General features: G+C 43.9%; 1 protein-coding gene across 6 annotated transcripts in view; it reads left to right on the top strand.

Annotated features, from left to right (window-relative positions):
• Positions 1–15,487, top strand: part of TMEM229B (transmembrane protein 229B) — a 34,638-nt gene extending 19,151 nt beyond the window's left edge. For all 6 annotated transcript variants that reach the window (XM_064512490.1, XM_064512491.1, XM_026095791.2 and 3 more), the window contains one exon: positions 11,707–15,487. In XM_064512490.1, coding sequence (XP_064368560.1) covers positions 11,707–12,237 — 531 coding nt within the window. In that variant the 3' untranslated portion in view covers positions 12,238–15,487. The remainder of the gene's footprint in view (positions 1–11,706) is intronic.
• The last annotated feature ends 10,388 nt before the right edge of the window (positions 15,488–25,875 follow it).

The following is a 25,875-nucleotide window of genomic DNA, read 5'->3' on the forward strand; positions in this document are numbered from 1 at the left end:
AGGAGAGGCAATATGTTTTGCTGGGTCAAGTGATATTGCTGGCGGGGGAAGGAGGGACCAGTGAGTTCCAGATACTCAGGTCATCTTTGGGCTTGAAGCTGTTTAAAATTGAGTGTCAGGTTTCTGTCTCTAATCTGACCAAAGTAATAAGATCAAAGTTACTGAGAGCACAGTCTGGCTCTCCTATTCTCCCTGGCGCAAGCATTTTCCTTGTGGAGCCTAGCACTGGGGAGAGGCTGTGAACATCGCAGTCCTGGCTATCAGGCAGAGTCACAGGGCCACCAACTTCTCCTTCTCTGCCCTTGTGTGCCCACATATTCCTGAGGCCCCTGTATGACCCTCAGAAATATTTCTGTGGTCGGTGAAAGGTACTGCCAGGACTGTCCAGAGAAACAGCTGTGCTTTTTTAAGTGAACAAAGTTCTGACAGTGGCAACATAAGCTTTCTGTGTTATACATCGACATAAGTGATCTGGTGCAGAAAGAGCAACTTCCAGAGGCAAGGAGGAGAATCCAGAGACAGCTGGCGTGTGGCCTCTCTTCCAAGGTGGCCAAGGATATGGGCCGAACAGTGCCTGTGGTTAGATTATGAGGATGTGTGTGTTGGTGCAAGGTGCAAGGAATTCAATTGTTTTAACAACTTCTTTAGAAAGTTTTTTTCCCCCCCCTTTTCTATTTCACCTATAATGTTAGTGTTTGGGACAGATGGATGCAATGGCAAGATCTATCATTTTGGAGCCTCCACAGCAATATGTGCTGCTAGCCTAGGGCTGAGATGGCTGGAGACGGTACATAGGAGCCTTTCGCCTGCTGGTGAGAATTCCGTCAGGGTGCTAGTCAAATGAAAGCCATGCCCCACGGCAGCGCCGGGTTAGCGGGCATCGGTTTTAAAATAGGTGTCTTCCCTTTCTGTAAGGGCAAAACAGGTCAGTGCAGATGGTCCAGCTAGCTTCAGTCATTTTCTCTTCTGTCTGCTTGCAGAGACTGCTTCACTTTGGACAGAAGGGAGTGCCGAAATAGAGAAGCTCAGAGTGAACCCCTGCCTGTGCAGCAGAGTAGAATTTACTTTCCATAGAACTGTGTCTTATATCAGGGAAAGCTGTTACCAATGTAGCCTTCTAGGCAGAGTCATCTGAGACAAGAGATTGGTAGAGAAACAGTCCTGACTTACCTTGGCACCTTTTACCATAGGGGTTTTGTCAGCTGTCTGGCAGTGTTTGCAGTCAAGCATAAGAATCTTTTATTTTTCTCCTAGTGCTCTCAGAAGATTATTTTCCGTAACAGATCAGCTTTTTGGTCCATATCCGACCTTGTCCCTCTTTCTCCTCTCATTCTTCTGTATTCCAGCAACTCTGTTTCCAAGCAAGATTTGCAAAGAGCAAGTCTTTCCGAAGCACAGTGTGGCTCTGTATTGCCATGTTAACTCTGTCATTGAGCAAAACTCTGTTTCTTTACTCCAGCTGTACTGGTTCATCAAGCACTGGTGCAGCAAGATGATGTGGCAAATGTCCTTTTAGAATACCCAGCTGTCTTCTGATTTTCATGGCTAAACTGCTCCAGTTTACCTGCCACAAGTCTGTCTGGTCTCTGTTGCCCTCCTTGGCCATAGAGAGGCTTTTCATATGCCTGCCCAATCTCCTCTGATTTACATGCCTTGTCCGTACCTGAATGTTGCATTTTAGCAATTGCTCAGCAGCTCAGCAATGAGAGAAAATAGCCTCTCTTTTCCAGGCTGTTTTTCATGCCCTTTTAGGGTTCCCAGGCAGGCTGTTTTGGAGGTTTCTATTAACTTGGGGCTGGCAGCCAGAAGCAGGGTATCCAACCATCCAGGAAATGTATCCACATTTTATCTTGTCACTGTAGTAGCTGCAGGGAGCTATTGATCTTCATTATTATCTGCTTAGGTGAAGCTAGTGATGAGGAAACAGTGATGAGGTTACCTCCCTGACATCTGCCCCCTGAAAGCTTCTACTACTAACATACTTACAATTTTACTTCTGCCTGTGCATTCTTCCTAGTTTCCCTCTACTGCACTAATCAGGATCTTTCCATCCTGCTCCTTTTAGATCTATCTTCTGTTCTTATCTTGCAAGGTTTTCTCAAAATTATTCTCTCCAGCTTTTCGTCTCTTTCAGTGCTTTGGTTCCCTCCTCCTAGAGGAGCCAACACAAAACCTGGAGTAATTTTAAGAACCATGCAAGAAAACCTCTCCTCTTTCCACTGAGGCAAATGTGTATGTAGGGTCAAATTCAAGTCTCTGTTTATCACTGTACGTTGACCTATAGGGACTGTGCCATCCTTCTTCCATCTTCTCTGTGGATTAATAGGTGATAGGAATGAAGAGGTGAGTAGTATTTTTACCTCCTTGCTGAGATTAGGATTAGAATTAGCAGTTCTTAAGCTTCCACCTTAAAAGGAAAAATCCTTAATTCCCTTTTCAGGTGTTTTTCAAGTAGCTGGTATTAACGTGATGCAGTTACTTCTCCTTCAGGAGTGGTGGAATTTGTTAGGAGCTATTCACAAGAGATGGTTTAGAATTTTTCGGAAGCCTAAACGTGTACATCAGGTCTGGCACAGGGGATGAATAAGAACAGGGTCTCAGCAAGTACCATAGCCATGTACTACTAGATCTTCAAAGCAGTCTGAAGCTGTGGTACTGCTTTATTTCATGAACTGGGCTGCCCTGTGCTATAAAAGATGAATTCCTGGACTCTAGACATTCAGAAACAGCTGATGTTACCCCGTCCACATACATGTAGACTTTTCTGTCCTATCTTAAGAAACCTAACATCTTTTATTTATGTTGACTAATAAAAAATAGGCTAGTTTTGAAAATGCTGTCCTGTGTCAGTGCAATGAATCTGTTTGCTGGTTTTACCAAGGAGACTGTTCAATAGAGTCTAACCTTATTTGGACTTACTGCAGCCCCAAAAGGAAATGTAGGTCCTAAACTCAAAACTAAAGATAGTAGAGCTACAAGACTGTTCTATGCAAAATTGCATATTTGTGTAGGCATATGGAAGAAAGATACAGACTAATATTAAATGGATCCACTTTCAGAGAGGTTGTATAAAGGTTCAAACTGAGCATCCCCTGTGAAGCCATGATAAATGATTGGCAGGCTGCATGTAGGAATCCTGAATGCAATAGTAGTGTTCGTGAAAGATGACTTCAGCAGAAAAATGAGTATAATCAGAGAAAAAAAATTATGGACAAAGTTGCTTCCCCTAGAGGGGAAGAAAAGGCAAATAAGTAAAACATGCTTCCTGGAATGGTGGGCAGAAATACACTGGCAAATACTAGTTCTGCAGGGAGCACAAATGTTGATTTATTCTTTTATTTAAAAGAGAGTATGAGTGGTCCACCTTTGAGAAGTCCGATTTCAATTGTTTTTTCTTGTTGGAAAGCTCTCTTTGGTGCTACCTTCCTGGGAAAGAAAGCACATAAACAGATGAATAAATCTGATTTGAGAGGAATCATAAACCACTATATGTTAGAAGTTTATGGTGGATCTGATGCTTCAGGTTTACAAGAGAGAAAAACGTGGGGCATGCGTAAAACATGAAGATGATGTGTATGTAGCTGTAACCCAAATGGTAGGCTTCCTGGTACCTTGAGGAAATAAAGCACTGAAAATGTAAGCTGCGTTTTGCAAAGATGCAAATGACAATGAAGTGCCCAATACAAAGGAGGAACATGCCTGCTGTGCGGGAAATAGGGCCTAAAACCTAAGATTTTGGCAACTTACTCCAGACAGAAAAATAACTATTCTGTGAAGACAGATATACCTGAGTGATAGCAGTTACAGGCTGCTCACTGTTCTTTCTAAATTGAAATAAACCTGAATGATAGAGAATAAAATTCACTGAGTTTATAAAGGCTTGTGTACTTAAGAAGAATACAAGGAGAAGGAAAGAGTTCTCTACAGCTGTACCTATACCAAGAATTTTTAGGAACTGACATCGTATTCTCCAATAAATAAAACCCACAAAGTTAGCTGCTCCTACTTTACCTGTGGCAAACTAGGAGAGGGTGTCTTGGATCTGTCAACACGCTGCTGCTCTTCACAGATTTAAGTGACCTGGATTGTGCCATAGTATGAGCAGGGCTAGGAATTTAGATATTCCTACCTCAGTGCTTTGCTCATAAGGCTCTTTTGTGCCAAGCTTCATTTATGTGAAACGTGTTTGGATTTTTTGTTGCTCTTATTGCCAAGCCTGGCTTTCCTCTGTTGCATGCTGATTCTGGCTTGTTCCTGCAAAGTGTTCAGAAGAGCTGGGCTAAGCATATTTATTTGTTACTGTAGAACTGATACTGACCTCTAAGTTGTCCAAATCAATTTGTTATTGTAGGGTTGCTCATCAGGAGTGGACTGTTGTTAATTGCTTTTCATCATGGTTCAGAAAGATGATTGTGGGCATTTGCTAAGAAAAGGAAACCTTTTCACAAAAGAACTGTCTGAATTTCCAAACAGCTTTAAGAAATCATGTAAGATAGGTGATGCTGATAATGTTCTGCCCTTAGTGTTGTCTCCCCTTTAAGTCTGCTGGCTCTCTGGTGCCATTGGAAAGATACTGGTTATGGCAAGATGTTGTATAGTCACAGCATGTTCTCAGGATGAATTCTCTCTCTACATTCATTGCTCTGTTTTGGGTTGTTTTTTTACTAGTAAGCTGTGATGTGCATTATGTTCTTTGAATGTCAGATTTGATTCAATCAGCTAATACAACATGTAAGCTCAAGCTTTCAAAAATAGCCATGCGTTTTTCCACTGTACTTGAATGCACAGTCTGACTCCCAGGGCCCCAACCCTCAGGAACTCTGGAGTCGCACTGTTCCCCAGCAGGAAAGTATGGATGCTCAGACCTAGGCCTTAAGTTACGGACTGCGAATTTCTGGCAGCTTTTGAAGAACTCTTAAAGCTCAATTCTGTTCTCACTGTAGAAAATTAAGTTAACCTGGGCTGATGCTAAAGGTTTATTTTAAGATGAAGGTGAGTCCAGCAGTTGAAGCCCCAAACTGGAGTAAAGCTGATACAGATTTTCAAGGCGTGCTGTGCCTCCTTCTAGCGTGCAGTCTGCCTGGGGACAGACCTTCCTTAGCACTGGCCTCCAGCTCTGTGCTGTTAATGGGAAGCTCTGCCTGCAGCTATGGTGAGTTCCTGGCTTCAGAGCCTCTGCTCCTTGCTGGGGCTGCTTCAGAGGCACTTGGACCCTTGCTGGACACTTGCTTGTTTTGGAGCTGTAGTGTCAGGAAACACTGAGGACTCAGAGCAGCTTTCCCAAAGAAGGGAGGACAGCAGCTAAGGCATGGAAGTGGTCTAGCAACAGGTTTTGGGGAGGACATGACGTTACCTGAAAAAGATGTTGGGGAGATTCTGCGATAATAGTTTAATTGCAGTACTGTCTTTTTTAGATGCCAAGTTTGAACTCGGCCATTTTTCACAGGTTTGTCATGTGAATCTGCTGCTTGCTTGACTCTTGAGAGGTCTTAACTTATGTCAGGCACATAGGAAGCATCTGTCTTGGTCGCTGTAAGTACAGAGCTTCTGTCTTAATTTGCCCTCAGGTTAGAGTGGTTGCTGTGGGCTAAGGTCCATTCTCCTAGTAACCTGACAAAATGTGTGGGGCAGGGAATGGGAAGTCTCAGCTTTCTGCATTTCCACTGCCATTCATGAGATCCCATTAGTCTGAAAAACTATTTTTTATGTGAACAGTATATTCATGTTTTCTCTTTGTTCTCTGAAAAGCCTCCTCCAACACCCTCTCTAGCACTCCCCTCCCAAGCAAATCCGGCGTTTCTCCTCCTCATTGTGAATGGTGCCTTCTGGGCAGCCCACACACAGAGATGTTCCTGATAAGTACTACACATCCTCATCCCTTTGGCTTAGTTTGGTAATTGGATTCATTTAATCTTCTTTTGTCGTCATTCTGTTTTAGTGTATCCCAATTCTCTTTGGGACAGATTTGAAAGATGGGCAGGGATCAGAGGCTGCCAGTAGGTACAGAATGAACTGGGCAAAGGAACCAGGAGTGGCTGGGAAATGATGCTCCTTGCCAGGGGAAGGAGGCAGAGCATAAATGAGGGGAAAACACAGATTAAAAATGGTCTGTGCTCACTCAAAATACACTGTGCGTTGGTTGAACTCTGAGGAAGGGAAAGAACATACACCCTAATGGAGTTAGAGTCCAGAGAGAGCAGCAGCAAGGACAGATTAGTACATCCAGAACTGATCAAAATCCCAGAGCTCCAGAACCATTCTGAAAGTGCTAGGAGTAAAGAATGTACGTCAAGTCTATATTCAGAGACAGCTGCCTGTGGTGCACTTTTAACATTCATTGCAAAGCTTGATTAATCTATTTGCTGGAACTATTCCACACTTCAGTACAGCTGAAATTCTATTTTCTAAGCCACAGTTAATTGAGGCACTCAGTTACCTGAAGGATGAATATCTCCTCAGAGTTATGACTTCAGCACATAAGTACTGCTGAGACTTTAGTACATAAATCTTTAAACACTAATGAACTAATGTCTTGGGGCCAAATTCAGCACTGGTGTTCTGCAAATCTTTATTTCTAATGGTTTGTGTAAGATTTATATGAAAATATTGAAGCCAGATTTGCAGCACGTTAATTGAATGTTGTCCCTGGTTGCAAAGGCATAGTCATTTGGTATTTACTTGCAGGGAAAATGCAAAATTAAGGAGAGGTAAAATTACATTTTAAAAAGTATTGCCCAAAAATGCATGTGGATTTTCATCGACACACCCTTCTATTTATTTTTTGTTAAAGCAAAAACCCCCAGATATATGACTGATTCTCCAGGTCTTAAGCAAGAGTAGATACAAAGATATGTTGATGAAAAACATCCAAAAAGTCATGAAGAACAATTACTTCTATACAAGTACTGTTTGATTAAAAAAGGGCAAGGAAGCGGAGTATCGTAAGCAATAGAGCTTAGGGTCGAGGAGTGGCAGGGGCCATGCATTTCAGAGCTCCACCTCTGGTGAATCGAGTAGCTGACAGAATTTGCAGCCTAAGGCCCTAGCTAGTCAGAGGAACTGTCTCGTGTGTCTTTTGCTTGTGTTTTTCATTTATTAGCACTTCAGGGCTAATTCAGAGTAAGACCCTGAGACAACCTGAGAGTTTGGAAGCACGGTTCAACTTGGTGGCAGGGAGACAGGCAGAAAGCCACTACAAAGAAGAGCTTTGAATGTGAACCAGAAGATGCTCAGCCATTTGATCAGGCACGAACGTGACATACACTGACGTCCCCCTCTGCAGTGTGTGTGCATGACGAATCTGCCATTATTTCTTCATTTGCCAGTCACTTGCCTTTTGCCTGCCTGGGCTACATCAGCTGCAAAACTGAATGGGTTAGTGCTCCCTTTTGCACAGAACACCTTGCACATTGGGAAATAGCCCCTAGAGCAGGTGGGGATTTATCTCCTTTCTCCTTGCTTTTCCTGGTGCATCAGGTTTATCTGTATCTTACCTCAGTCTGGGGGATGATTAATATTCAATGAGGAGCTGATATTCTAAAATTTAAAGGCATACTCTCAGTGTTGATACAGCATCCCTTTTTCTTGCAGCCCTAGACCAAAGCATCCTGCCCTGATCCTCAAAACCAGATCTCTGTAGAGAAACACAGTCCTTTATACTCTTCACCTGTGAGGCCTGGGATTTGAAAGTGCCTTTTTTTGTTGTCGGTGGAGTAGATGGAGAGGTTCTGGGCTCCTGCTCTGTCAGAAGGCACCTGCACAGGCAGTGCCAGGAGAAATTCTGGGACTGTATGTTCCTAGGATCATGTGTAGTTTCAACATACTTGCCTTTTTTACTTCTAATTCTATCAGCAGTTTGGAAAAAAGGTCCTACTGGAGAAAGACAGAAAACTTCTGTGCTGGCTTAGCTCAGTTTTGCTAATAATGTACTGTTTTGAAGAACTGTTTCTTCAGCTGCTTGAAATACAATTTGCTGTTGGTGAAAGGTATTAATTTCATAGCTTTGAACTTGGAAGCTCCCTGTTTTCCACAAAATAGCACAATGTGAGCAGCAGCATTACAAGTATTGCCATTCTCGCAGAGGACTGGTGAGGAGCTCGGTCTCCATGACTTGTTTCCTCTCTGCTGAGGCAATTGCATAGCTGGCAGCGGGTTTCTGGTTTTTGGGAAGTCAGTGTCCATCCCACTGTAGCTACCTCACTGATATACATCACTCATTTTCCCTGGGGGACTAAATAGCTATCATATGTTCAAGCTTTTTGATCTGTATTACTGTCACTCCATTAAAAGTCTTGTATCACCAAGTTCAGTTATCTCTTTTAGGCGCTTCACATATCTGCATCTCTTACTGAATCCAATTGTGGCCTTCTGCTTAGATCCTTTTCTCACAAATATCCTGCAACTACTTTTCAGCACGGTGCTTATGCATGAATTGCTGCCAAATAAAATGACACCTCTCTCCTTCGTATCTCTCTTTAAGACCTTTGCTGTATTATCTAACAGGGATCAGCCAATTTGATATGGCTGGGAAAGGAGACGTTTGGGACAGCTGCAATTTTAGTTACTTTGTAAATGCTCCAGTGTCTTGTAGCCATTAAGTTGTATAGTCACCAGCTTGTGCAATGATGTGATATAGCTTGTTGTATTTCTACCTCAGTATCCTCTATTCCCTTCTATTTCTTACTGTATACTTCCTGTCTTATTTCAAATGAAGTGTTTTGCACCAGGAGCTGTGTTGATATATGGATTTGCTTAGTGCCTAGCACAGTGGAACCGATTCATGTTTGGGCTGCCACAGTTCATCATCTCCGTTTCAAGATGCTTTTAATCAGCAGGCAGCCAGTGAGGACTATCTTTCAAGCATATTGTAAGAAGGAAGTTCCCATGCAAGCTCAGGTTGATTGAGACAGTAGAAGGGAAGTGCTGAGATGTTATCAGCACATTGGTGCTTGTCTCCTTGCAATTATGGTGAAAGGGTCAGGATTCAAAAGATAGTCTTTGTAATGGATTAATCTCAATTGCAGAGGTCGTTCCAAGTCTACATTCAGATATTAGTCGTAGACTTCCAGTGTAGGGACTAGATATCTATTTTGCAAAATGTAAGAAAAGCAGAGAATAACTGTGTAATTATTAAGTATGTGGTGTATAATACCAGGAAAGAGAGAAATCTTCATTGCACAGAGAAACTTATGTGGTGCAGAACTGGACATGACTTGCTGGAGTCTTTGGCTTTGGTGGCAGGTGTAAGGCAACAGAAACAACTGGTGAAAGGATCCCTGGAAGAAGAAGGGAGGGATTGAGAGGAAAAGACCTTTGCACCTTTGGACAACCTATTTTGTTAAAGGTTCAGCTTTGAAAAGAGATTTCCAAAATTATAAGGAAAACCTCATAAACAGTACTGCATGCTGTGCATGCTCTGAACTAGCAGAATTCAAATACATTTCCTATAAAGATGTAGAGGGAAGGGCAAGGAGATAGGAGCAGCAATGGAAAAGCTTAGAAAGACTTTCAAAAGAGAGGAAAAATATACAACCACTGGCAGTTTAGTGAAAACTTTACAACCATCCTCTTCCGTAGAGGACAGCAGTTCTGTATTTCCTTTGCACCTTACCTAGCAACAAATAGGACCTTTAAGGCCTCTGCTTCTTTTGACGTCTGTCTGTCTCAGATACAAGAAGCTTCTCCCTTCCTGCTGCAGTTTTATATTCTCATTCTGACAAAAGATAGCCACAGCCCACTTCCTTCTTACTGTTTTCCCTTTCTCCTGTAGCTCTAACTACTGGTTTGTTCTTGAAAATCTGTGAAAATAGGGAAATGATATGAAGATTCAAGATAAGGTACTCCTAAGGCTGTGCTGGAAAATTAACCAACTCATGTTATGTTACTAAACTGTCATTCTCTTCAGAGAGGAAGTTTGCAATGCCCTTACACATCAACTCCTTGTGGACTGTGTGGAGATATACCGCATGCACATTCACGTGACACCTCCACAGTTGTCTTGGAGCATCTCTTGTGACTGAACTATTAGGAGACATGAGGGAATTTCTATTGACTCCTTAGTCTTTTACCCACAAGCTCACATTTTGCTGTTGACCCACATCTGTAGCATCTGAAGATAGTTCAGTGGCCTATGTAACATGAATTGTGCCATTAGTAAATGGGTTTTTGTTCAAGCATCCATATCATATGAGCTGCCAAGACTTTGGTTGTTTGGGTGTCCACCTAAGAGAGGAGTGAATGGGTTGTGGATACAGCTCTGTCCTTTCCACTTTCAATATTCCCCAGTGCTTCTCATTCCTCAGAAATGTATTACAGTTCATCCCTCCTCCTGTACGGACTTTTCCACTGAGTATTTTGCTCACCTTCTTTGTGTTTGTTATTCTAACTCCTTTTTCTATCTCTTTACCCATCTCCTTTTGGAATTTCAGTGCACCACTGCGTGTTAATATTTTATTCAGAGAAGCACAGTGTTTACAGAGCAGGGCAGGAATAATCTATCTCCAGATGGCATTGGTATGACTGCACATGACATTACTGTAGTCCTTTCCTAGCGCCTTGTACCACAGAGTTGGCAAGTGCAGAGCAAAGAAGTTAAATAGCGCCTAATCAGGGGTGAAGAGAAACCTGATTTGAAGGCATATATTTAAAGAATGAAAGAGGTCATATTTACCCTGTGTTGTAAATCTGTAAGGCTTCAGTAAAATTATGCCTAAAATGAACTTGGGCTAATGAGTTACAGTGTGGCAAGGCAGTGTTTAGGACCTTCAGAATCTCTGCAAAAATTTGAAAGTGTAAAAACTGATTGTGTTGAGATTGTTCAGTGGGAAGTAAATTATACCCTTTCAAAACCTATTCACCCAGTTTCTTCCTGCAGAGACAAATAGAGTTCGTTCTCATTTCCTGCTTACCATGACTAACCACCTCTCTCTAGACTCAGCTATTCCTTTTTATTCTTGTGCTTTGCGCTTTGCTGTTCTGAACCCAAACCTGAATGGATTTCAATGGCTCTCTTGTGCTTTTTGACTTCAGGTCAGGAGGTCTGATACCATAATGAATTCTCCTCCAAATCTTAACTATATGATGCATGTGAGTTCTCTAACAGAAGAAATAACAGTTCAGTTACTGGGCACAAGGAGTGGTATCTGAAAGCGTAAAAACTCAGAAACTTTCTCCTCTAGTGTCCTTTCTGTAGCTCCCATCAAAGCGTTGTCTATCACTACACTAAACTTTCTGGGTACAGGGACTTAGGAGGCACCTGAAAGGGCTAAGGTTTTCAGTGCTCCATTCATCTCACCTAGTCCATATTGGAATCAGCAAAGTGCTGTCCTTGAAAGGAGCAAAAAGATGATGTGTGCTCCTTTTGAGATGCTTGTATTTTTCTATTGGCAATTGCATCTGGTAAGTTCTTTGGTTGCCCCACTACTGGCAAAGCCCTTGTACCTTTCGTCACCAATTCCAGCTGCATCCAGTCTCTCTGGCAGAGCAGTATAAGTTGTCCAGGCCCATTCTGAGCCTCGGAGCCTAGTAAGGTGCCACCTTTCCCCAGGACTTAAATTCACTGTAGTAAAAATGAGATAATTTAAAACTCACTTTGTTTCTCAGGTTCTTTGTGAGTGTTATGAATGTTATGAACACAGAAGTGTGTTGCGTCTGGGTGATGAGGACTTGTGACATCCTTGTTGACTCCTCTCTCTGTTTTCATTTCAGAGTGCCTGCCGGGGTGCGTGCAGAAGAATGGCTGCAGCAGAACCTCTGACCGCTTTCTCCCGGTGGTACCTCTATGCCATTCATGGTTATTTCTGTGAGGTGATGTTCACAGCTGCCTGGGAGTTTGTGGTCAACTTTAACTGGAAGTTCCCAGGTGTTACCAGTGTGTGGGCACTCTTCATTTATGGCACCTCCATCCTCATTGTGGAGAAGATGTATCTGTATCTCAAGGACAAGTGTAACATTTTGGTGCGCTGCCTCATTTACACTCTTTGGACATACCTCTGGGAGTTCACCACTGGCCTCATTCTACGCCAGTTCAATGCCTGCCCATGGGACTATTCCCAGTTTGATTTTGACTTCATGGGCCTGATCACCCTGGAGTATGCCATCCCATGGTTCTGTGCTTCTTTCATCATGGAGCAGCTGGTGATCAGAAACACCCTGCGCTTACGATTTGATGAGACTGCTGAGCCAGGGGCCCCCACTGTCCCTGTTGCCTTGGCCAACGGTCATGTGAAGACTGATTGAATAGTGACTCAGAGCCACTCTTAGCAATCTGAGAGAGCCTAGACCTCTACTACAGACTGTCAGCTCTGGCTTTGAGGTACCGCTCTTTCCTGTATGATAAGATTCATAAACCCCATTTTTTCTAATGGGGGTGTGCATGGGATATACCAGAAAAAAATGGAACCAATGGATTTTCTATGGATTTAACTCTTTGGGCTCCAAGGACCAATGTCAGCTACTTGTTACTTAGGTCATTTCTGATTTTAACTTATTACAGATGAAAGCAGTCCTTTTGCTTACATGTGTGTGGAGAAAGAAGAAAAAAATGCTACAGTGGAAACACATACAAAAAGAAAAAAGTTAGCGGATGGGCATGGACATGCCAGCTAAGTTAGCAATTGGCTTATTCCATTAGGCAATATTCAGGTGCTTGCTTGCAACCAATACCTCCCGTGGGACCTGAGATGCTGCAGGAACAAGGAAAATCCATCTGCTGTTGAGAAGAACCGAAGACTGGCAGTCTGCTGGGGAGGTAGATGGTGTTCCCCTCTTGAGGTCCCCTTGGCCTCCCCCCAGGTTCTTTGTTGCACCACAGTATGTTCTGGTGCTGGACATCTTGCAGAATTTATACAAATCTTGTACTTTTTGAAGTCTCAGTCCTGATACTTACTAGAGAACTCTCTCTCTCTCTTTTTTTTTTTTTTTTTTTTTTAATAAAGGCCTTTTTTGCCGAGTGAATTTTACCATAATCTCTGCAATTTGAATCTTGGCAAAAGGAACAGGAAATAGCATATGTCTTCCCATCACCTGTATCCCCCTCAAAGCAGAACTTGCCTGAAGGGCTGCTCCAGATTCTGGCTCCCATCCCAACCGTGCAAAATTTGTAAAGACTGTACACACTACAAGGGTTTTTTGCCTTCCTTCCCAGGGATTCTTCTGTTTCTGGTGACATTGCTGACTTAGTCTGGCTGTAACCCCTTGTACTTGACCAAGGGTCAAAAATCTTTGTGTGGCTAAGGCAGTGTCCAGGATTTGGAGCCCTCTGGGACTGACTGTCAGCTTGCTTTAGCGTTGGCAGGTCTTGGCCTAGTTCTGCCCAGTGTTCTCAGAGTATTCAAGAGCAGGGTTTTATTTTTTCCTTCACAAATTTTATTTTACGTAACTACAACAACCTGTTGTCATAACGCTGATTGGAGGCAGCAAGGGATATGTCACACCACCTGATACAGGGAGGCACATTGTAAAAGCAGGTTTCTAAAGAGTGATTTTTCATGCCCCCTCAGACTGAGGCTGCGGTTAGGGCGTGAATGCAGCTGGTAGAGAGCTGGAGGGGGAGGAAGTGCTATGACTCCATTTTAGAGATATCTGTGCTGGGGACAGTTTGAAATTTAATCCATTTGGGAACTTTCTTGGAGCACAGGGAAAGCTGTAATGCAGAAAGAGTGCTTGATACCGGCAGCCACAGATTAATTATTTGCTTTGGGAAAACTTGGCTGTTGGAGTTAGCAACAAATGTGGAGTCTCCAGCTGTCAGATATATCTCACTCCTAACAGTTTTATGAGGAAGTTTGCTGTAACTGTCCTGTAGGGCCAGATAAATTTTACGGGTTCTTCCACCATAGTCAACAGAGCTGCACTAGGGATGAATTTGGCTTGCAATGCAAATCTGTTTGTGTGATTGTAGAATTCCACCCTTGTCTTGGAAATGTGTTCGTCCATGTTGGTCCTCTACTTCCCATGGGGTGTGCTCAGCTGCAAACCTGCTCCTTGCCCTGGAGCATCATTCCAGAGAGGAAAAGCACTTCTGGCTGTGTGAGGGGAATTGTTGGTTGGTTCTGCTCTTATGAGGGCAGTGTTAACCCTTTTTGTGTCACACAGTGCAATTATTTTATTCCTCCTTCCCCCCTTCTCACATAACATCCGTTGCTGGCAATGGACACGTGAAAACTCTGGCGTCAAGGAGTTAATCAAATCTGCCTTGGGGTATGCAATGTCTTATGAAGCACCCAGAATACTTAGGTGGGTGTTTAGAGTTCCCCTTTTATAGTTCATTAAATTAAAAGACAACAAACACTGAACCACTGAACAGATTTTTCTCTTTCCTTTTTTTTTTTTCATGCTGTGATACCGGTATTATGAAATCAGAAATAGTATGTTGTTCGTCAGCCTTGATGGTCTCAAGGGTTTAGACCGAGGCAAAATAGTCACCTATCATTGTACATGGAGGCTGGGAAAAGAGATGAGATTTGTATGTGGGATAATGTAAATCAGCTCTACTGAAACAAAACAATAGTTGCAAGGTGCAGGTAAGAGCTGAGATCCCTCCGTTCTGGCTCTGGTGCAAGTGAAGCAATTCTGTCATGGTGACTAAATGCAGTATCTGAAACTAGGCTGTCCTTTCACGGCATAGCTTAACTCTACCGTGATACTGCCTTCCCCACAACCCTCTGAAACCCTCAGCTTCACAGAAACGTCCTTTGCATCCCTGTTTTGTTCTTAGCTGTTACAAGACTCTAGAAAGTTAGAAGGAGTTATCTGCCTCATTTGGTGAACGCCACACCAGCTGTGCATGGGACCGGGGGAGGAGGAATGGCTGCTCACAATGGTAACCTGGTGCACAGTCGTGTCCTTTGGTTTCAGAAGCTTCCCGCTAAATGACCTCGTTGTTGCACAGTTATGTGATATCCAGGTGCTCAAACCACGGAAGGGTTCCCAGGTGGCATCCGATATCTTATTCTATTATCCTTTATTGCCTGTGCCATTGTAACACTATTGTAGTCTGTTTTCTACTGGCGTCTGGCAAGTACCACCCAGATATTGCATCTTCATAGAGTCGTAGTTTACACCCAGAAGTGCACTTTACTTGCAGCTTGCACACCAGGAACAGAATAGAACCCAACAAATTCTTAATTCAAATAATCCCCTGGACAACTCATGCTATCACAGGGTTTTCTGTAATACTGTGTACCTAATGCAGCAGGATTAGCTAGACTTCTCCTTTCTGGGCAACATGGTTACAGTCAGAGCTTTGTCTTTTCTGAGAAATCTCCCTTTTTTAATACATGTGATGCTTCTTATACCATCTTACAGGAGGAGTGCCCAGAGTCCAGTGAGACACGAAGGTCTCACTGGCAGCTCGGCAAGGGCAAAGGAGCTGGACTGAATTAAAATGAAAAAAACGCACAAAGGCCTAACATTTGTACATGTATCTTCCTCAGTAGATTAAAGTTGCCTGTTTTGAGTTCACCAGCAATAAAAAACTTGTGATTTATCCACTTTGTCCTTACTCTGCAGCAACAAGGAGGGAGTTGCTTATTGCTGCATTTTTTGGTATGGTGGGATATGGGCTCAAATTACCTTTGGGTTCTGTTTTGCCTCCCTTGTCTTGCATTTCACTTTTACCGTCCACCTTAAGCCTCTCAAAGTACATGATAAAATACTAAAATAGGTCTGGTGCCCTGTGTGCAAGAGTCAGTTCAAGCATCACTGTGATGTCTGTTCATACTCCAAAGATCTTGCCCAAGGGAAATAGTTGATTTAAAGTAGGACGAGATTGCATTTTGCTCTGAGAGAAATGTGTACGTATGTACCAGGTGCTGTTAAGCCTTTGATCTGAGTGCATTCTGTAATTAAAGCAGAATAATCCAATCAAGGTTTTGCTTGATTAGTCCTATGAATGTAAAAGGTGAAAAATGACTGAAAGGCTTTAACTGCTTTGAGAATTGGGAAGCTGGTAACCCAAGTCCTCCTGAGTTCAATAGCACAGTTCTGCTATGACCAATTTTTGAAGCCTGCACAGAAAGAGAGGGGATTTCTTCACTAGTGTGAACTTCTGGCCTTTCTGTACTATGAATAAAATATGATTCACCAGTAAGGTGTGTACTGAAACCAAACATTCTTCTGTTTTAGTTCATCCTGGGCCCTGAATTCATGCATGTCCCATATTCAAGAAGCAGGCTTGCAAAACAGAGTTCTCTTTGCCTCAGTTCTTCCTGCCGGCAAGCTGTACCCGAGCCACCTGACAAGGAAATGACCCTTTTCCCCTTCCTTCCTGCTCATCGGCTGCTACCATATCCCTCTGTGATCCATCCCCTGTTGCAGAAAGAAACGGCCCTCTTTTGGTGCAGCCCCTTCCGGATCAGAAGCCGTTCCCAACAGAGTGTGTCTCCTTCTACCAGCTCCTTTGGCTCCTCCTTTTCTGGGCAGGGTCACAGTGAGATCTCAGGAGTTCTGTCTCTGTTTGACAAATGGCCTCCACTTATGTCCCCTTCCTGTGTCATAAGCAGCCCCCTGGGAGGGGACCTTCTCTTCCTCCCACCCCAGGCAATGGCGCGAGCCCTTCCACTGCCAGCCAGGGGCTCGGTGCCACTCCAGCAAGGCTTTAGGTGAACAAGGGTCAGCTCAGCTTGGGCAGGGGAACACTGATTTTTAAGATCTAAGACTCTTGGCTTCAGTCCCATTTACTAACAAGCCATCTAGAGGTGTGATAGTGTATTTGCACACCTGGAATGCTTATTCTGAGGATGGCAAGGGTCTCCTCCATGTGGGGTCTGACCACCCCACAAGAGAGAAGTTACAGAGCAGGCAGTGAACCCCGTACCTGCCCTGCTTTTGGCCCCCAGGTAGCTAGTGCAGATGCCAAAGGAAGAAGTGCTCTCTTGAAATAAGTCCTAGGGAGGGCCTGGGGATGTGCTGCTTAATTATTGTCTAAAGATACCAGCTCTTCAAATACAAAGCTGCCCTTTTGTGGTGGGATCTTCACTAGATGTGGCAATGCAGAAGTTATCTGCTGTCCCCAAAGTCTGTGATTGCCTGAACTTACTCTGAAGTACAAGGGTTGTTCAGAATCTCCTGTTGTCTTTATCTCTAGGAGATTCCTGAGTTGCATCTTTGTGGAAAAATACATTATCTATAGACATGCAAGCTAGTGCCCACTAAGCTAGTATAGCTACTAAAAGCCATATAGCACTGTGCTCCATCCTGGTAAATTAATCACAATAAGAAGCAGAATACATTGGCCCACAGAGAGTGCTGCAATGTGGCTATACCACTTTCAGCACCTGAGTTAGCACAAGGACCTACTCAGGAATGCATTTTGCCTTATGAAATATGCTCTTAATTCCACGGATTCCAATGGAAATGTTTTTCATGGGAAAGCAGGAGGTTAAATGAGAGAAAGAGTGAAATACTACTTGAACTTTATTACTGCTTATGATGTTGAGAGTGTCTTGTTTATAGTTTGAGCTACTTAATTGAGAGTCTAGAGACCAAATGCGGGAAAGTGACTTGTCACAGCCTTGGAGCAGGTCACTGTATCATCACGTAAGTGCAGGTTGTATTGCACATAGTGCACTGTACAATTCCTGTTCAAAGCCAGGAAGAGCTTCTGCTGTACAAGGACTGTGGTGAGTAGAGATCATGAGTGCTGCTGGTAATGGTTGCAGAGCAAGGACTGGTGGTGAGTTCTATATTCCTAAAGCTTCAAGAGCTGGACAGGTTGGTTAGAAAGAGCATCCCTGGTCCCAGGACTGAGAGACCTTCTGACAGAACCAGCTCTCTTATGGTCTCAATCTCTGCGACTTCTCTGAGGTCTAAAGCAGTCTGGCAGTATTTTTATTCTGACAGAATCAGACCTTTCCTTGGCTCTGTATTTTGGAGTCTGGGCTGTTCATTCTTCCTTTTGTAGCCATTGGATTTTCTGCTGTAAATAACCTTCCTTAGCTCTCAGAAAATACTAACTTTAAAAGGTAATTCCATTGCATGTATGCTTTAGTGAGTTTAGGACCAAAAGACCCCTAAGTATCTGGTAACACTGTTTATACCATTGTGTGGCATGCTGTCCTGGTCATTGGGTGTTGATGCTATAATGAAGAAGAAGGAGAAGGAAATGCAAGCAACTTGCTCTTTAATAAAAATTAGTAAAAGTAAATGTATGCAGATGAGAATCAATATTCATTAAATATGTGAGTTGAGACATGCATAATGCTTGCAAATTTCTGAATTTTCAAACATGGGACACACTTTCCAGTGCAGACCTTCACTCTCCTTTGAGGTAAATCCCTTCTGCAGTGTGTCTGCACTACTATCTCTGCACAGTACTTTACCTAATATTTTTTTGGGGGGGTGAGAATAATAGTACTTGCCCTTCTTTACCAGGTTCCCCTGAAGGATCTCAAAGTGCTTTTCCCACACCAGTGAAATAATTCTCACATCAGGCCTTTGATTAGGTCAGGATTAACCCCAAATAACACCAATGGAGAGCTGATGGAAATGTCCTGACAACTCCCAGAAGGTCTTTTCAGACCTTGAATTGAACATTTTGCCCATTCTACAAAAATTTCCAGGTTTGAGGACTTCAGTAAGAAGGTTCCAAAAAAATTGGGAAACTGGGGAAGGGCTGCTTGGTTTCTGCCATCTGAAGCTATCCTAGGAATGATTTATGCATCAGCATGCTGCTTCCCTTCTCTGAGCAGCTTCAGCACAGCCATCCACCACCTTTCAGGCCCACGAGCTGCATGTCAGGACCTGTGTTTGCTTCTGAGTCACCAGAGAGGCGCTGGGCACTTGGGGAGCCCAAGGCAGGGAGCTCTGGGACAGGAGATGGCACTGGCTCTTCAAGGGTTTCCTGGCACTGCTGCAGGACTGGGGTGGGCTGGGCTCAGCTGGGCTGAGCATGCAGCTGGCTCTCTGGGCACCCTGCTGATGCCAGCCTCTGCTGTCTGGTGCTGAGATATTTTCTTCAGAGCTTGGGGTCTGGATTATCCAGCAACCTTGTGCCAGCACAGCCCACTGCTGCCATAGCCCAACAAGGGAGCCACACTGAACTGCGTGATAGCACACAGCATGCTGTGGGGCAGAGCTCTACCACAAATATTTGTTTCTTCAGTTATCTAATGTTTGCCTTCATATAGGATCAAACACATACCTTGACACCTAGAGCTAAATCACCCTGGACTGCATTAGAGTTCTCTATTATTTTCCCTCTGCTCCCATTATTGCTTTGCATAGGTTAAGCATAATCTAAACATTTCAGGGGACAAATTGTTGCACTGAATCTTTTTTTCTGAACAGCCCATCACTGGAAACATCCCGCAAGATACTGGATGACTTTGGGCTAGTTTATGTTTACATTTCTTATTCTGCCCAGCTCCCAGAGAAGGGATCTCCTGGTTATGCACTTTGTTGTTCCTAGCAGATCAATGTAGTGGTGATGGTGCTGATGTTTCCCTGATGCTGTGGAGTTACACAACATTGCATTGCCATGTGCTTATGCTGAGTTGACTTTGAGTATTTTTCGGTGATATCATCCCACAAACTATTTGCTTATTTTACAGAACTGTCCAGGGGCCCTGCTGTGACTGATTGGGCTGTCCCATTCATCATCAAATAGAGGCACAGCTGCTTCCCAAGGTCTTGTTTCAAATGCGTTTTGCTAGAGTCTCACTTAAAGAGCTAGATGAAGCCCAGGGTTATGCCACAGTACTCACAGGGAGCCTGGGGATAGAAAGCCTTGCTATGCAGGGGCAGTGGTGATGCAGTTGGCTGGGACTCAGGAATCAGCCTAGCACACTAGGTAAAGGCGAGTGGTTTGGTAAGATGTATTTTTTCTGCTAGCTTGGAGTAGAAAGTCTTCCCTTCTGCCTTCAAAAGGCTGTTACGAGTTCTTTATTGATCCATAAATGGGACCTTTGGTAAATTCAGCAGCCTGCCTTCAAAATGGCCTCTCCTGCATTTCAGTCAGCACCTTCTCTCATCCACAGCAACTCCTATCTTTACCTTTCCCATTTCAAAGCCAAAGCCTCCTTGTCTCAAATACTGCACCTCTGCCATTGGTGGGTGTGTATGTTTTTCTTTCCAGCACCATCCCATGTGTGACAGTCTCCTGGAAGCAGCCAGTTACCCAGCAGCCCTGGACAGTTACCAGAATTTGTGACTGAATCTCTAGTCCCTCAGCTCTTCAGCAGAGCAAGGATGTCAGCAGCTACCAGCATGCAGTCTGCCCAAGTACAAAACTGGCACATGAATGGACAGTCAGAGCTGATATGTAGCATGGTTTATGTTGTTCAAAATAGGATTGATTTCCCTCTGTTTGCTGCATAAATCCCGTCTTCATCAGTAGAGTATTTTTGGGTAAATATTGCTAGGGGCAACCAGCCACGATAGAGGCTAAACTGAGGTGACCATCTGCTCTATCAGCTTGCGTTGTTGCAGTTACGGAAGAGCTTATCTACATTGCTGCTTCTGTTGTCAGATCACTTATCTGCTGCTACATCTCTTCCTATTGATCCTGTTTCTCCATCAGCTCTTTTGTTATTCTGTCCCTTTTTGTGCTTCACATCTACCTCAAGTCCATATTGCAATCACAGGTACCCTGAGCTTCCTGCCTAAATCCCACTTTTGGCAATTGACACAGATGGGCTGATGAGCTATAGCTTCCATTAAAGTCCACAACGGCTCTGGCTTGTCAGCACTTTGGATGCTCAGGGCAGAAAACATTATACACACGTGCCCTCAGGCACAAGTATAGCAGCAAGTTAGCAATTATCATTCAGTGCCTTTGCTATAACATCCACACAATGGTATGTAATAGGCTTTCAGGACTAAATTCAGCAAAAAGCTTCTCCTGTCAATCTCTCCAAGTTTCAGTGTATGATCTATAATACTTAATTTCAGCTGATCCCTCACATAAATGCATATGCACATAGTATTTACAGGCATAATCATAGTTGATGGCCTCCATACTGAACCACTGACTGCATCACAACTGTTTACTGCCAAAGAAGGGCCTGCTTAGCTGTGAACAGCCATCTGGGCCCATTCACTCTGCCACTTTCTTGCACGTATGAGATCCAGAGAAGATCCAAAACAAAGCTCCATGTACAGATTAAATAGGTTAAGATCTGAGCTGAGAGCTCTCTACCTTGCAAACAGTGTGTCTAAATGCTTTGACACTTGGGAAGGCCTCATTTCAAGTTGGGGATCTAAAGTTTTTCACCTTTTAGTGCTCAGTTCAGAGAGGGGGACTAGGTCTGTGTTTTTCAAATGTTTTATGCAAGGCTTTAAAATCAGATTCATAGCTAAGGCAAAGGTACTATACTGTCCTGCTCCATCTTAAAAAAAAGAGGAGAGTTATTGCCTTGGGGACCATCTCATGTCTTTGCTAGAGGTTAACTTCTCTGCAGGTTCTCTCTGATCATTGATGAGCGTGGTATGTACCAGTCTGAGTCAGAACAGATCCACTCCTCTTCCTTAGTTAAGCCATTGATTAAAAGTACTCCCTCCCATCCAGACTGCCAGGCTGACCATAAACATCCTTCTGTTCTTTCATTGCTCCATCTGTTGGTCACTTGTGCCTATTTGCCACCCCTAATCTCAGTCACATTGCAAATTCTCCAGCCCAGGACTTGTCTTTTTGTTGCAACATTGATGTATGCCTGTCACAAACAGGCTCTTTAAGTGCTACAGTATCACAGTGAGCACTGAAAAAAAAAAAAAAACCCAAACTCTCCAAGTCTTTAAGGATAGGAGCAAACACCCCTTGCCCAGGATTTTCACAAGGGGCTTTTCTGTTGCCACTTGCCATCCAGTCTCCTCTGCCAGCATCCTGCAGGAAGGAGAATCCCTCTGCCAGCCTTCAGAGCTTGGCCTGCGAGCATGCTGGCACCGCCAGTGGTGGGGAGGGCAGCCGGCAACACAGTGAGAACCCCCTCCCTGGGACTCATCTGTGGATGACACAGGGGTGTGCAGATTAGCTGGATACCGGCATACCCTAGGAAGACAGATTTTTTAATGTTGTTGGATAGTCACCTGGCTCTTCAGCAGAGGTTGATTGGAGTAAGCGTGGTAATTATAACAATATTTTGGTTGACAAATGTGCTGAGAAGGCACAGCTGCTCTTTGATCTTGCACTAAAGGCAGCATTGCCCTCGGCACAGTGCTTATGGCAGGGGCAGCAGGGCTTTGCTCTGCGTGACTGCTGAAAGCAGCATGAGCACTCTGCTAACACCCAGCAAAGGCTGTCCCCGCTGCTGGTCTCCAGGCAAGAGCTAGACTCGCAGAGCGATGCAGGCAGTGAAGGTGGTGTTGCTGCCACACTGCGTTTCCCAGTAAGGCTGCCTGTGAGCTTCTGGCTGCCCACAAAATTTGTCTGAAGCCAAACCTTGGCTGCTGCCATGTGTGGTCCATTAGACCCTACTTCTCTGATTTACCTTCCACCACCTCAGTCCTGTCCTTCCTCTCTGCCTCAACAACTGCCTCCTATCTGTTGTCCCTCCTTCTCCTTGGGAACCCCTGCTTAACTCAGCTGTGCCCCTCTCCTGGGTGTCTTCATACAGTCACACAGCTTTTACTGCCATGTCTTCCTCATGTCTCAGACCTCTGCCTTCCTCCTGGCCTGCCGCTGTCTATCCAAAAACCTGTGTTTTGCTCAGATGCTCCAATATCTCTTCCTGGATGTGTTACAAACAAGTTAAACCAAATGTAGCCAGAGCAAACCTCTGCTTCCCTTTTGCTTCTCACACGCTCAGTCAACCTCTCCCATACTTTCTCCCACCAGACACATAAGGGAGGCCAAGACATCTTCAACCTTCTCCTTTTTTTCACATGTACAAGAGATGATCCTCATTCAATTAATTCAAGTAGGCAAACTCAAGGTAAGGCCTGAATGAGGACAGAACAGGTGTTTGTTTCCCTGGGTGCTCTCTGTGTGTGGCCTTGAGGAGTCTGAGCGCCGTCCCATGGCTCACATGCTCCAGTGGGCTGAATGGCTCACTGAAGTCACTCCTGGCAAATCTGGGAGGACTTATCTGTCCTTCATATGTGGATGAGCAGAACTGCAAGGACGCATTGGAGGACTAGTGATACTTGCACAGCAGTAGATTTCCACCACACTACGGCGTAGCTCATTTACAAGCTGACAAGATAGACTTGCCTTAGCTTTGTCCCAGGTACTTCCCTGAGCAGCCAGCTCAAGTTAAAAATCCCCTGACATTTGAGTTAAAAGCCTGAATGGGATGTGAGATAGCAGGAACACACAATTAACTCCGCACTGCAAACCAGCCCTACAATTTGATCTTTTTCCTCTGTCTGTGCCACTTATCCATAACTCATAGACATGATCTCAGTATTACCTACCACGATGATTTCAGTCTCCTGCTGTCTGTTTTTCATGACACCCCTATTACTGCAGCATTGTCCGTACACAATAAATAGCCATGAAGGGCGATACTCAGAAAGCCTGACTTCTGCCTATGTTTCATAGCCCAAGTGACTCAGTCTTAATAGCGTCCCAAATCACTTGGAATAGCTTCTCAGAAGCTGTCAGAGGTGCTTAATGTTGTCTCTATTGACTGTATGCAGGACTGCAGTTATCTGGAAAGGGCTGTATGTCTTTCTCTTCCTAATGCCTTTTCCTTACTGTATGAGCTCCTCCCGCAGTGTCCATCAGTGCTCCCTGTTCCTCCATATGAAGTTCAAGCTCCTCGTGATCATTGGATCTGCTCTTCCTTATTTGACTGACCTTTATGTCTTTATGTCTATCTTGTCCCTATCTGTGAGTTCTCTCTGTTGTGCTAATACTGATGTCCTGTGTGCCTGTTTCATGTTACTCATCCCATACACATGAAGTTTTTCTTCAGTTGACCTGCCAGAACATACCCTTCTCCCCATTCCAGTCTGTCTTGTTAGCCCTACAAAACCCAACAAATTAAACCATCTGCATATCTATTTCACATATTTATGAGTGAGACACTAATCCTTGCATAGTGAAAGGGTCATATGTACCAAAGGGGAAATGAGGACACTAGCATTAAAGGGAGAAGTGGAGGAAGTGGAAACAGACTGCAACGGCAGGGCAGATGTCAAGGAGGGGAATTTAGAGTGCTGAAAAAAATGCAGAAAACTGAAACAGCAGCAAATCAAAAGCCACACTGATGTTCTCTCCTTGCTAACCTGGCATGTAAGCTATTGCCTTTACTGCTCCCTGCACCTGCCTTTCCCAATGGGCAAAGGATTTGCATGTGATGCTGTTACAGTAACCTCTCAAAACTCAGCTCTGTTTCCCATCTGTTGTGAGCTATTACTTTCCCAGGACTCAAAAGCAGGTGAAAAGTCTGTTGGGCACAGCAGAAACCTCTCAGACCACAGCAAGGGTAAAATAACCCCACTTAAAACAATAGAAAAAAATCCTTCTGTGCCTAAGAGTTCCTTTCAATTTTTTTTCTTTTTTTTTGCCTTAAAATCCCAGTAACCCTTTATAGGATTCTGCCCTGAGTGACCTGGAGATTCAGAGTTTCAGTCGTATTTTAACACAATGCAGACAGCAGACACTCCAAGAAAATTATGTTTGTTCATGTACATTGGGTCTCCAGGGAGATGACACATTCAGGGTAAAGGGCTTTATGGGTCTGGCTCTATGGCCCCAGAGGAGAATTTTTTTCTGTTTCCAGCAAAAGTATGTGTAAAGCACAGGGCATTCTGCCAATTTGGCCATTGCCAATGGCAATTTGGCCATTCTATATGGAGTCAGCAGGAAATGCTGCTCCCAAGAGACCCTACAACTCTGTCAGGGATCGCTTTTATTATAATAATAGTAGTTGATCAAATATCCCACAGTACTACATCTTGCAGCCTGAGTATCAGGCCTGATCCTGATCAGATGACTATCTCCCTCCAAAAAGGCAGGCAGAAGTGAGCCCTTTATTATTTTTCGAATAGTATTATCTTGCTCATGGCAATCATCAACTGGCCAGCACAGACAATCCTGCAAGGACGGGAATTATATCTAAATATGCTTCAACAAAAGTCCTCATGGGGTCCTCATTGCACACACTGACGGACCAGGGATGATCTAATTTTTTAAGAGGTTTCACAAAGAACCTGCCTCTTTCTACTCCCAATTCTGCATGTCAGTTAATATATCTGCTTTAGATATTGAAGGGTTAAGGTGGAGTGAGCCCTACTAGAGTAGGAATTTCAGATTCCACAGTCTTAGGAATCCAAACCTTGACCCTCAAAAATACTCCAGTCCTAAGCATATTAGTAAAATCAGTAAAATCAAGCATGGTCACAGGCATTCCAGGGCATTAGCACACATCCATGGTGCTCAGAAGCTATTAGAGCATGCTCTGGCACTCGTTCTGCCCAGTGTAAGTGGTGCTCTCCCAAGCTCGGGCTGGTGGGTAGACTGGACTGTTCCAATAGGTAGTGTCCATGTAGATGACCTGCTTTTAAGGGAAAGAAAATACACCAGCATGGATAAGGCCTTCCCATGCCAGTTTCTGAAAAAAATGAAAAGGTAGAATCCTTTGTCCAGACTAATTTCTCCATTGCTCTGCTCTGTGGTGTAGTCATTTACAGCTCTGCTGACTAAGTGTAAAATGCTAGGCAATCACAAAGGCAATGATTTACTCCCACTGTATGCTGAAATAAATAACAACAGGGAATGAGAACCATGGAGAACATGGGCCTCAGTTATTACTAAATCCTAGTTCAGACAAAGCTGCTTCTAATTCACCTGAGGGTTTTTCCTAAGGAGGGAACAAACATTAACCAAGGGAATCAGGATTTACTTCAAATGCTGAGATCTGCACAAGACAAAGGACCTGGTTTCAGCAGGTGCCCTCCAAAGCCTGCAAAGGCCTTTGGGCACCAATTTGGCTT

Source organism: Dromaius novaehollandiae, chromosome 5 (assembly GCF_036370855.1).
Source record: "Dromaius novaehollandiae isolate bDroNov1 chromosome 5, bDroNov1.hap1, whole genome shotgun sequence".
Lineage (NCBI taxonomy): Eukaryota > Metazoa > Chordata > Aves > Casuariiformes > Dromaiidae > Dromaius > Dromaius novaehollandiae.